At 46.7% G+C, this 13,715-nt stretch overlaps 1 protein-coding gene across 3 annotated transcripts in view; it reads right to left on the bottom strand.

Annotated features, from left to right (window-relative positions):
• Positions 1-13,715, bottom strand: part of LOC8041089 — a 289,123-nt gene that overhangs the window by 124,212 nt on the left and 151,196 nt on the right. For all 3 annotated transcript variants that reach the window (XM_040209813.3, XM_029987103.4, XM_029987102.4), the window contains one exon: positions 8,037-8,131. In XM_040209813.3, coding sequence (XP_040065747.2) covers positions 8,037-8,104 — 68 coding nt within the window. In that variant the 5' untranslated portion in view covers positions 8,105-8,131. The remainder of the gene's footprint in view (positions 1-8,036; positions 8,132-13,715) is intronic.

Here is a 13,715-nt window from a genome sequence, read left to right as displayed (position 1 = left end):
CTCGTAGTATTAAAGAGAGCGCCGTCGGCGTCGCAACGACGCCGTCTTGACAACCGTGGCCAAAATGACCCGTAATTGTTATAAAGTGTCGCCAACGTCGGAGAAAATAGCGGCCTATAACTTGTTTTATTTCATTGTTTTCTTCTTTTTGCGCCTATCTTAGATGACGCCGTGTCACCAATTTGGAATCGGCCCCAGCTGACGATCGTTGCAGAGCCTGGAAAGCGTGCCGCAAGCCTCGAACAATTTTTTTTTTTTTTACCGGCACGAGACTCTCGATGCGTCCTCAAAAAGATCGATAGAAACAACCGGGAAAAACATTTTGCCGTTTCTTTTTCGACGAAATAATTAAAATAAGCCGCATGGAAACTCTTCCATGTCTTACAATCTACGGCAGTGTAGCACTCAACAACAAGTAGCGCAAGATGGCAAGCCTGGTTCGTAACTATACCTATACTGGTTTCTACCTCCAAAAACAAAATAAATAATTATAAGAAAAAAAAAAAAGATCGGCTTTTCGCACAGCGTTATTAAAGGTTTCCCCATTTATGTGACACGTATTAAGGAATCTCTATGCGTGCACTGAAGGCCGGTTATTTGCTGCTTCATCGAAACGTAGCACACATTTCAAACGTATAAAACGTTTCTCTCTCTATCATACATAGGTAAATTACATTCAAAATGTAATTTAATGACAATTACAATTATTTTGCCCCAAAAGTAGTTAAACTACAATTGCAATTACTACTACGCGAATGTAATTCATTACAATTACAAATTATTTTTTAAAAAGTAAAGCAATTACTTTACCATTACTTATTTCTGAGAGCTACCCACCAGCGGCAATGTAACTATAAACGAGTTATATGGCCGCTGTATAAATGTCACCTATTGTACTTTTCTTTTATTAAATTTGTTAAATGAATTATAGAACTTAACAGTTCGGAGTAATAAACTCCTGCATTCTTATATTCGCAATAAAAATAAATTTGTACTATACTTTTACTTTATTTTAGAACAAGCTCTTGACAGTATAAAACCGCGGTTTGTAAAGTTTTGGAACCTCGTCCAATCAGGTTGAGAAACGGTTGAAAGGGAGGGGTTGGAGCAAACAGTAAATAATGAAAATTTATGCGGAAAGGTAGTCGAAGTTCGGGAGAGGGAAGAGCGGTGTAGCAACAACGGTTGGAAGTAAGCTGGGGTGAGTCGTGTTAACGAGACCTGCTGCTTCTTCGCCTCGATGTTAGAGCAGCACAACTTACTCTAAGTGGTACCAACAGACAAGCTAGAGTAGAGGGACGCGAAGAACTCGTAAAGAAAAGAGAATAATTTCATGGACAATACCGTATTTACTCGAGTATTAGCCGCACTGTCTGTGAAGAAAGCCTGAGGGTTCGCTTTTCCTCGGAACACGCGGATCGCCAATCACCGCGATCGACAGCATGATTCTAGCGGTTTACACGACAGAGAGAACGCCTTCGCGCAGATACCATCCCTGAAGATTGCATTTGTATGGAGAATCGTGTTCGCGATGTAGTTATTCGCTGTGATTGTAATGTAATATAATGTAATGTAATGTAAATATGTAAGTGAATATGCTAGCGACGAAGACGCGTAAGGAGAACCTCGAACCTTTCGCCTCGACCGGATGATGTGATCGGAGGCCTACCAGCTCGACTTCGAACCCCAATGCCCCCTGCGGGGAATGAGAAACAAGAGAGACCCCTAGGGAACACGAGCAACAGGAAGCAAACGAGATGAAGAGACAGATTTCAACTGCTATCCGAACGAAAACCGACGCGAATGTAGCCCTCATTTATAAAATTATTTCTCAAATGTTTCATTACATCGTTTTACAGTTGACAAAACCCTTCACTCCGTTCTGTCCCAGCCTCTCCTTCCCATTCCTCCTTTCCCTCTTTTGAGCAGGTTGGGATACACTCTCTCCGCTGTCGCTCTGTCGCTTAGGCTGTACTGCCGTCCCCGTGATCAGGGGAGAAAAAGTGCCGACGCCGTAAAATGTTGCAAAGTAATTGTAATTCTGTCTGAAATGTTGCAATTACTGACGCTAGAAAGTAATTAGATAACAATTACAATTCCTTTTAGCTTAAAGTAAAGTTTTGCTCGCGCGAGTTTTTAGTCTACAGTTTTACTTTGTTTTTGGCGTTCTTCGGGGGTTCACTCGTCTTTACGGCACGGCTCATGGCCCCTGCCGGGGTCGGGGGACCCCAAATGGGGGAGAACGTGAACGCTGTAACGCTACACTTAGTTTACAGAACCCCGCGTTGGAAACGTTTTGTCTTGTGCATGTTTGCATTTGGGCTCTCTACTTCGGAGGTGGTTTTGCGCTGTGTATGTGTAACTTCTCTGTCTACGTACGTATGTGCTTTCTGTTGTTTATGGCTGCTGTTGTGAGCTTCGTTTGGAATGTGCTCTGTCTCGTATATGCGCTTGTTTTCGGAATGTTCGTATCTGCTTTAGGCTCCGAGCCTTTGATTGGCTCTAAGAAAACCCCTCTTGATTGGTCTTTCCAAAACTTTCTGATTGGTGGACTGGAGGAGCCCAGAATGCTGCTGAACTCAATATAAGCGGCCACCGAAGGGCCGTAAGGCACTTGGCTCCCGGATACCATGCCTTGGACATCTCCCTGCCTCTGGAAACCAACCTGCACGTCCGACCCCCCTTCGGCTGTGGAGCCGTCCGCCCGCTAGCTCGCAAACTTGGTCCCCCTTACGGCTGTGGAGGAGTTCGGCTCGCCCGCCTTCGTGTGGAACTGTGTTTGTCGAGTTTGGCTGTGGTCGGGGCCCCCGCTGAGGGTGTGTGTGGTCAGGGAGGACGGCAGGGAAAGTTTCCTTGGGTTATAATTATCCCCCCCCCCCCCCCCAAAGTCTAATTTCTTATGTGTGTATTTTAATGTTTAACTTATGCCAGTTGCTCAATAAATCTTCATTTGGACTTATCGAACAAAGTCTACAAAGGCCCCCTTCTTATGTGACAGTATGTTCCTTCGGGTGCCAACGAGTAGAGAAGATTCCAACGCCAATAGCACGCGAAAAGAAAGAGCGGTCTTTTGTCCACTACTTTGGTGTCTGCGTTTTTTTTTTTTTTTTTTCTATTTGCGTTTTGATTTTTTTTAAATATGCACGCTATTGTGGCCAGCTAGCGATGCTCAATAGCATAAGGACAATCGCCAACTCAAGTCTCAACATGACTGCCACCATCGTTTATCGTTTATTCGCGTATAGAGGAACGAATAGTCTATCGACATGACAGGGAACCACTTTCGGCGAGCATGATCATCTACCCGCTCCGTCAGCGTCGTAGTCAATATATTTACGACGCAAGCATTAAAAGGAACGGGGGAACCAGTCGGGTCTTGGAAGGAGGTGAGATGAATTGTAACCACTTTTAGGTATGCCATGTTTGTATAGACTCTTTGCAGCAGCTGTGCATGGGCGCCGCCATAACTGGCCTTCAGTTTTTGCTCCCTCTTATTCTGTTCGCTTCACTTCATCATTACCACAGCAGGACAGGTTATTGCCATTTTAGATGCTACTGTGTTCTTGTGCCCAACATAGGCCCTTGTGAAGACCCGTCAACGCCCGCTTCAGTGGCTGGGCATCTCGGTAAGACAAGAGAAGGGCGGCTATGGCGGCTCAATCTGGCGCGTGTGTAAAGCGTCTATATAGGGGTTATTACCAAGGAAAGCTGGCAGCTGCTGGCTGCTCCAGTCAATCTTTCTCGACCTCCTATCACATCCTAGGGATTTCGACATCGTGTTTTGACACGCAGCTGGAAGTGTTCCGGCTGCGTGTCCAGCAAAGTTTCAGCAACGAACTTTGCACAGCGACGCGCTCGCTTTGCGTGTCGCTGCACCCGTTTTTAACGCCAGACCCAATGGAGGGGAAAAAAAAAAAAGACAAATTTCGTTTGTTGGCCCGTGTGCAGCAGGATAGTGGTTATTTGCCCTGCGCGCAAAGCGAACGATTAATCCATGTCGGAACTCGGATCAGATACTATACCAGTCAGCTGCTCTTTAATTGTGCATAAACTATCTTAGGTGCATTCCTAAGTAATCTTTGAGCAGTCATTAAATCCCGCCGTCATCCACACATATTTTTCATTGCCTTTCCTTCACTCCACAGCGAGGCAAGGTATTCGGAAATTAGGGCAATAACGACTTTGAATGTCCGACTACATCGTTAGACCGTCGCTAAACGGTTACGCATAATGCGACTGCCAACTGGCGAAGTCAGAAACGTAAACTTAATCTGTGACTGGAGGAACAAACCAAAAATGTACAAGAAATCCTTGTCGGTTGGCTGGACAGTTTGCCTGCCCCGAGCTGACTACGAATACATAGAGCCTCGGTCGGGTTGGATACGAAACGGACGAGGGACGCACGGGAGACAGACGACCGTTTTGTGTGTCACGCAGCCTACGTGACAAATGGCGGAGCTGGTCACGGAACCAAGGTTCGCGCATGCGTGCACGGTAGCGCGGCGATTCCGCTCACGCGACCGCGACGCTCTGACGAACGCGTACACACACACTCCGACAGCGGGGGACGCAGAAGGGACACGGCCTCCGCGCGCTTGTCAAAGCAGCCGGCGGACAAAAGAGCGCCGAAAAGCGCGACCAAGGCCGCTGTGAGCGGCAGCGCCGACGTCTCGACAAGCCTCAGCTAAGCCTCGGACAGAGACAGGCGGATGCACGCGACACGGAGACAACCACAGCGACAACTTGGACAAACTTACCGTCACTCATCCGTCGGATACTGCTACCACCGATGTGGGGCGTGGACCGGATCACTTAGTGGTTTGTATTACGAACTTGGCCGTTTTGTAGACGTTCGCCAGATCATACAGCGCACGCGACAGCCGGTTTCGGCCTTCAGTAGATTGTTCGGATACCCCCGATAACGACGCAGTAGTCTCGGAAAGGCCATGCAGCAGCATGAATATTTGTGCAGCCCATGTAACAGTTCAACCAAGAAGCGTTCCACGTCATCACGCCCCGGAAAAACCAGACTCGAGTGATGACGAGGCACAGTAGACTGCATCGTCCACATATACGTACTGCTCACTTCGAGGTTGCCGGATTCTCGGTTTGTTCTCCGCCGGCAGCGCTTCTCAACGAGAGCAGCCTTTTTTTGTCGGCTACGCGCGCGGTAATCCGAAGTTGGAAATCGGAGCGGAAGAATACCCCGTGCATGGGCCAAAGGATAGAGACGAGGCCGACCGTGGAACCACAAAGGGGTATAATAGCACGAGAATGATCCAGAGAATTCATCGCTAAACGTCGCTTGACCTTGTAAAACGTATGATTAAAACAAAGTGATGGTTGCATGTTTAGGGAGCCTAGAGGTAGCTACGCCTCAATGGGTGACCTGTTTCTTAGCTGCTAGTGCGGTGCAACCGCTAACCTGGAGTCTTCAACGTGCACCAAGCAGTAGCGATTACACGAACACGTGCCGGTACGATACTCATCCACGTCGAAACGGGAAGAGGGTGGGGATCGAACCCAGGAGATTCTGCAGCGCAACCTTTCGCTACACGCTCCAAGCTGAGACGCGTTAGCTCACTCGGCCACGATACCCCTACGTGCGATCGAAGCGACTGCAGCTTCACTTAAATATGGTGACCCGTATACTTTGCTTTTTTTGCCCGTAAATTTGTCCCTTATGAAGGATTGAGGAGCAAAGTCGTTAGAGCTAGTAACCCCCGAAAAGAATTACAAGCTTTTCGTCCCGTAGCGCAGGAAATGCACATAAATTAGATGGTTATGAGCGCACATTAGCAAGTCCGTTCTTACTTCCTCATGCGACAAGTGTTGTAACCCATATCATCTTTCCTTACTCATCAATGTATTTCTTTTTTTCTTTCATATAATCTATTATGATAATCCTACACAAGAGATAAGATGTTTTTCTGTCTAGCCCCTATATTTTCTTTCAAAGCCGCCATTCCTGACTGCAATACAAAGTCGTCATTCAAATAGAGCCGCCTTCCCACATTTCTAGTGGCCATATCTCATCAATCGATTCGTTTAAAGAAGCCGTAACTGACAATTTTTTACAATGACAACCTCCAATGCTCATATTTTAAATACCAAATTTGTATTACTTTTTTTTTTTTTAAGAACATTACAACGTAATGCTTTAATGTCCTGAGATAAATAAGCATAAATAAGCAAACTAATCTACTTTTTCGTACTGTACTTCGATGTTTGATGATTCATTCAGAGTATTACTTCGTTAGCTCGAGAATATAACCTGTAAGAGGGTCGTCTCAACTGCTTACTTTTTTTAACCGACATCCCAGACATGTCCTATCAAAAACCTACAATAATCATTCTCTTCTTCTTCCTCCTTCTTTTTCTCTCTCTCTCTCTCTCTTCCCCCCCCCCCCCCCCCTTTGCTGCCCCCCAACGAATTAAGAAACTAAAAAGAGCACAGTTTTGCCGAAACATGACGTATAGTCTTTCTTTTATTTTTGCATTTCCTTCGTTTGCTATGACTAAACTAAACAGTACAGGCAGAACCCCAACACCTGTGTCCCATCCTATTCCACTCGGTCCCACGGGGCATGCGTAGGAGAGAGTTGTAGTATACACAACAGGATAGCTGACTTTCGTGTTCCACGTTTTGTCATCCGTGAACGAAAGAGCATCAACGTTCTTCCTGGTAACTCGCCGCATGAAGTCGAAATCGTGCCATGACCACGACATTAGGCAGTTTACGTAGATCGTTCCGAAGCGTCCGATAACGATACCCGATACTTCACCGACGCCTTTACGCATGCATCGTAAACCGTTATCGGGTATCGTTGTAGGAGGTACGTAACGGAACGATATACTAGAACTGTCTACTGCAGTGCCAGATGCACGTGTGGCGGATGACCCAAATGGGGATAATAAAATAGATGGAATGAGTAGAAAGGAAAACCCTTCAAACCTGCATCGTCTCGGCTGCAACCGCGAACGGAAAAAAAACACAGCCACAAACGAAGGGAAAGAAATATCGGGCCCGCAGCTGCTGAGTCCAATTTCCCCCATCCATCCTACATCGGCCTCTTAATCCTGAATTTCGGAGAAAAGAGCCAGTCATAAACGGACGCCACGATCACTATATATATAGGCCCCAATTTGAGGAAAGCAGAAAGTTTTCCGAATAGGTTGCCGAACCTATCTGAAAAAATAAATACAAAAAAAAAGCAAAGCAAGTGATGTGAAAAAATGCATTATTAATAAAGACGATAATGACCTTATTCGTATTCGTTCTCACTTCAGAAGTCGTTCATCGATTAAAGAAAGACGCCGATTTGCTGTAGAGGAAATGATTTCAAAGCGTATGCATGTGTACTTAGTCCCAGTTTTCCAGCCTAAACCCAAAACGAAGTCGAGTTGAGCGTCGATCGGGATATTTTTATCCGCGGCGAAGGGGTCAGGTATAGGTCCCGCAACTATATTCAAAACACGGTGAAACCTTCAGAAACGCGACTGGATTAATTGCTTTTTTCGTGCATTCTTTCTTGCCATCTATTTCCACCAGTCACCTAGTTGTGTTGGGGATTTGTGCTCGTCCTTTGTCCCCATTCTCCTTCTCGAGGGATTATTACCGTTATTCTCGTCCAGCTCGCTTGCACCTTTACATTACTTGCATTTTTTAACGGAGCTTTTTATTACGGACATTGGTCCGTCCGTCCGTGCATTTCCCCGCTAAATTTAGCGGGGAAATTAACGTCACGTGACCTATACACCCGTTCAGTTTACCCACTAGATTTAGCGGGAAAATGACGTCATGGGACCTAAACACTGGTTCAGTCTCCCCGTTCTAAATTTAGGGAAAAAAACACGACAAGTTCTCCTTCCCTCCCCTAAACGACTATATAATGAATTCTAAACGATTTTAGGCGATCGCGCCCCAAATACTACTGAACTTAAAAATAATAACCGCTAACATTTTTTTTTTTTTTTTTTTTTTTTTTTTTAGAAGTGCAATTGTTTGGCGACGGCGGTCCGCGTTGGTTGCTCACCGGGGCATGTTCTTGATGCGGATGCTGGCCGGCGACACAGTCGGGTTCTGGGCACGAAGGTTCTCCATGCCGTCCGTCACCGAGCAGATGCCTCCCTGCGGAAGAATGGCGAGGGTCACACGCGGCTCAAGACGCGCTGCCAACACAAACGACGTCCGTAGACGACAAACACCATGACACCTTGTTGTTGTTTTCTCCCTTTTTCGTTTTCGTAATTCCTTTTCTTTTAAGTTTTCGACGACACGAGATTGAAGACTGAAAAGCCATGGGCATGTTTACTTTCTGCTTTCTCTCTCTCAGCCACGCGTCCCCGTCAGCACGATTGGTTCATTGACTGATTAGCCAATTTATGGGAAGGGGAATCGCCCATTTCCTATTTCTTCAATACACCATAAAATAAAATAAATGGAGAACTTGGCTCGTATTATTTGAGACAGAGTAGAACGAGAGCCAAACAACCATTCACTTCAACATTTTAAACGCATTGTCCCTTAGAGGACTGGCCGCCAGTATTAATTCACCCACTTTTCGTTCCACAAATGTCGACGGCTTAAAAAGAAATTGGCGTGCGCATGTTCATACAGCCGGAAGTTAGCCTGCCTCAGTGTGCGTCTGGTGTCTCAGCTGTAGATGGGCAATTTAGCCAGTGCAGTACAAGCGCTAGCCTGGGGTCTTTAACGTGCACCACGCAGTAGTGATACACGACCGCACGCCGGTACGATGCTCATCCAGATCGAAAAGGGGCAGGGGTGGGGATTAAACCCAGGATTTCTGGGTACTGCACCGCGAGCTTTCCCTCCACGTACTCCGAGCTAGAGTCACTGTAAGTTGCCAGAGTACCGCATTCCATAGCGTCCGCTGTTACTGTTCAATTTTTGCTTTGATCGGCCATTTTGGCGCCGCGATTTATCGCCAAGGTTAGGCAACACCACCTAAACAGAAGGCCTCCGCATGGTCTCCTCTCCCTCTACGAAACGTCATCAGAGTCGGATCGCGCTAACTCGGCTACCGGACCCGAGCCCGACCTTCGGGGCGCTGATTGGACCCGAGACACAGCCGAACACTGACACAGCACTCGTGCCCAATCTCACGCCTCGATCGATCGGGCTGTGATGACGCGTGCAGAGGCCTTCTGTATAAAAACAGTATTAATGGAAAAAGTACTTGTTGTTGGGCTATTATAGTTGGTGATGAACGTTTTGAACCGTCGTTAAGAGCGCTAAAAAGACGAACACAAGAGAGAAGACAAGCACGGGCGCTACTCACAACTGTATTGAAGAATACAAAAGTACTTATATATATATATATATATTTTTTTTTTTTTTTTTTCACAGCGGAGGTGTTAAGGGCTAGTTTCCCCAGGATCGTTTCCGCCAGTAAACAAATGTGGACAAAACACTCTGGACAGCTACCGCCATCAATGAGCGACGGCGGTAACCAGACAACCGGCTTGCCGGTTGTCTGGTTGCCACCGTCGCTTATAGATGGCGGCAACCTTTCGAGCCTTTCCACTCTGGCTTGCCGGCTTGCGGCCGGCCATTACTTCATTCCCACCATAGTAAAGCTTCGGTGATCTTCCTTAACCAAAGTAAAAAAAAAAAAATTTTTTTTGTTAATACATTTGTGAGTGGTGCTCGTGTTTGTCTTCTCTTTTAAGTTCGTTTCTTTTCTTTCTTTCTTTTTCGGGTTTAGCCATGGTTTAAAATATTAATTGTGCCACAAAACCTTGTAAACTTTTATGAATACATCACGCTCCTGACATTCTGTACTAATCTCCAATAAAATATCATACAAAAAAAACTTTTTACGTTTGTTTTTACGTAAAAAAATACTTTCTAAACGATCATGCTGACCAGAGTAAAGAAAAAAATATTGAGACCCTCATTTGGCGCCTGGAAGTTCCGATACTCTGGGAAGATTCAGTGACTCTAGTGTGCGCTAGTTCACTCGGCCACCGTAAGGCCACCGATCCCCCACAACGGCTTTCGTGGATTTTCAAAAAACCAAGAGGTAATAAAATTCGTCCTGTTAAGGCTTTCAACTACATTTTATTGAACGAAAACGAAAGGACTGTGCTTCCAACGTGGCGTTTACGCAAAATTATTTGGGCTTGATTTTGGATAAAGCAAATTTCAAAAAAATTATTTGATTGCACACTGATAAAAAAAGGCAACTAAGAATTATTACGCTACTGCAATCGATTGAAAGTTCCATGTTTAGTTTTCCATATTCGGCTATTCGAATATTAAAATATTATCGTTTCTACAAAATACACAAAAAAAAAAACGGAAGGGTTTATTGAGGCCTTAAAGAACGGCTTAAAAACGGCTATCTCCCAGAGTTATGGATTACCAGAGACTGGCGAGGATTCATCTTAGGGAACAATGATCGAGCAAAACGAAGCTATATGCTCCTGTCGTGAAGCGGCGTCGAACTGAAACGAAGGATGGCAACACCGACCGAAAACAAGGCTGTATGACATGCTTGGGAAGAAAAGACCTATGGCTCCATGTTAGGCGTTCAGTTACGAAGGATCCTCTACGAGCTTGTTATTTGTGATAGCGACTGGTCCAGGCTTGTCTCCTACGACTTAGCACCGGACCATAGAAAGTGGCACACACATTCGGTCCTTCAATTTCGAAGTTCTAAAAAACTGCCGGAGGCACCGCCATATTACTCCAGTGATTTTCGTAACACGTTTAGTTTTACTGATTAGGCGCTCAGATCGCGTTCCTTCCACTAACTAGAACAGACCATTCTGAAAATATAAGACTATACGCCTCGCAAGTGGGCTCATTTTCGTCTTCTGCGCATGAAAAAGGAAGTAGCGGTGACGTCAGAACGCCGAGCCCTGAATGGCTGATCGCGACCCCCTATCGAGCGTCGTCTGCTCCTTTGCAACGTGGTCTGCTCGCAACGTCGTCTGCGTCTGGCTCACCTTTCCTGCGACTTTCGGAGTGAACTCGACTTCGCCTTTAAGAGAGGGCAGACGAAATAACTCGAGCGGTACGTTGTTTTTGTCTAAAAACTAACAGACGCGCATCAAGGAGGGAAGTCAAAGGACTCACTGGCGAAGTGTCCCGGGGCGCCGAGGTTTGTTTGCTTAGAACCGAGAGGTGAGCGTGTTAGTGTCCGCAAGTTCCCTCCCAAATACTTTTTCCCTCCATTCCGGTGCGGCGAGGACCCTCACTCTTTAACGGCGTCGGCAAGTTGGTGCAGTTAACGTCGTCTGCTTTACGTCTGGCAGTGAAAGCGATGGCTGCTTTACCTTTCCTGCGTCTGTCGGAGATTCACTGCTTTTTCACCGGCGAGAGTCACCGTTGCCTCGGGAAGCAAGGAGATAACAAGAGGAAGAGATTGACCTCTTAATCTAAAATTGAGGACAGCGATCAAAGTATAATACGGGAAGGGTTCAGAAGGGTCGCGCGGGCATATTCCATTCAGCACGCCAGCCGGTCGTGGGCAGACGGTCGCCGAGTCGCGGAGTGGCTGCTAGGCCTAACTGCCCAGCTAGTTTGGTCGCGTTCGGTGGAATCGTGGCCGTTGGAGCTTTTCCCGGGTGTTTGTGGATCCAGCGTTCTTGTTCGTCGTGGTCTGTTTCAAGTAATTTTTATTTTTTTCTTGCTGCTTGAAGTCGGGACGCGTGAGAAGCGCAGGTAGAAAAACAAACGTCCGTGGGTCGTCGCGATCGCGACGCTGTCGGCCATGCTGATTTGATCGTAAGAAGCTTCGGAGCTGCCGTAGGATTTCGTCGTAACCTGCGCAAAACTTACGAAAATTTCGTTTCGTGAATACGAATTTGTTCTTAAGTTTTGTCTTACGCACATTCTTGGCGTAAGATCGTTTCGTGAATCTGACCTCTGCACTTCCGAAAGTCGCAGGAAAGGTAAGACAGACGCAGACGGCGTTGCGAGCAGACGACGCTGCAAAGGAGCAGACGACGCTCAGATAGGGGGTCGCGATCAGCCAATCAGGGCTCGGCGTTCTGACGTCACCGCTACCCCCTGCGCAAGAAGCAGACGAACTTGCCCTCCGCATACTTCGTTTAATTTAGGTCCGAGCGCGGCCGATGTTATGAGCCGAAAGGCCAATCAAACAGCGGAAAAAGCACAACGTCATGGCGTGCTCTCTGCTCTTGATAGGACTAGCAGGCGGAGGAGCACGCACAAAGAGAAGGCGAATACCGGCTGGTCCTATCAACTGCAGAGAGCACGCCATGACGCTGCGCTTTTTGCGCTGTTTGATTGGTCTTTCGGCTCATAACATCGGCCACACTCGGACCGAAGCTGAAACGAAGTATAGCTGATCCTAACTGCTACAAAGACGTTCATAGACGAGGTCACATTTGTGGTAAGAGCCTGACTTGAAACCGTTAGTAACACACGAGTGACGCTACCGAGGTATAAAATTCGAAGTAAAGCTAAAACAGCGCGTAAACTAAAAAAGAAAAAAAGAAAAACACACACACACAGAAAAAAAACATGGGCATAGCATATTAACAGAAAGAGATAAAAAGAGTTCAAACCAGAGCTGCCTTCGCCGGCTAGTCGACTCAAGATTTGCTTACATCGCTCTTCCTTCAACACGATACACCGACGTGGGGCGACCGCTACACTGTCTAGGAGACGGTGATTTCTCTTTTCATTTTCTTTTTCAGGTCTCGTTTGACTTGGAAGCAGCTGGGAGGCGTCCTCTCAAGGGTGTACGTGCCTTTCTTAGCAACCAGAGACGAGCTGCACCGATAACGAAGCCCAATTGCGAAATCAAATATCGGTGACCAACATAACAGACCGAGTCAGCCTATGGGGCAACACTGTGACGCGGACGCAATTAGTCGTTCACAGGGTGAAATCTCTTAAACTGTACGTGGCTTTGGCCTTTCTAAGAATCCAAACCGAGCAGTAATCAAATAAACATCGATTAGAGGTTTGTTTTATACTTCTTCTAAATATATTCCAACCGTGACCCGATAAATTTATACCAGTTGTTTGCGATCGAGATGTTGAAGACCTTTTGGAATTTCGGTAGGGGAGAATAAATTGACTTCCACCTAAATGAAACTCAACTCGTGGCGTGGCCTAAATCTTCTCCGCCTTCGGGATTTCCCCTAAAATCATTACATCTAATCATTAACGCCTGATCTCACCGTGGCGGTGGTTACCATCAAGACCAGTGGCAGCTTGTAACGTCCGTTTGCTCTACTGACGGCTAGCCCCTGGTTTGCTCAGTTGAAAGTGCGCTCCGTTGGCCTTGGAGGGGTCCCGGGATCGAATCCCGGACCGGGCGGATTTTTGCAGCGGCCACAAGTCGCAGAGGACGCGAGCTGCGCTCCATTACAGGCGGAAATCAATTTATTCCCGTTTAACTATTTTCCCCTAAGGAACTCCCCTAAAATCCTTACATCTAATTCCGCGAGAACACAAAGTAAAGCGTAGCATCCGTGAGAATACAGACACGTCATCCGCAATAGCAAGGCGTAAACAGCCCCACAAACGAAAAACGAGCCAAGTCAGCCGATAGTATACAGGAATGCAGAGCTGACTCAAGCCCACAATCCTCCCCGGTGCAGTAAGATATATCTTGGCGACGCTTCTCAAGTTAGGCGATATCGACGACACAGTCACCGCGTAGAGACCGAGCTTCTCAGTCCTCCTCTCCCGTCAGACTCTGTGCTGTCAG

The sequence above is a fragment of the Ixodes scapularis genome, unplaced genomic scaffold (genome assembly GCF_016920785.2).
Source record: "Ixodes scapularis isolate PalLabHiFi unplaced genomic scaffold, ASM1692078v2 PGA_scaffold0__279_contigs__length_252992795, whole genome shotgun sequence".
NCBI classification, from domain to species: Eukaryota; Metazoa; Arthropoda; class Arachnida; order Ixodida; family Ixodidae; genus Ixodes; species Ixodes scapularis.
The sequence above is the reverse complement of the archived record's forward strand: the minus strand, read 5'-3'. Positions and strand labels throughout refer to the sequence as shown.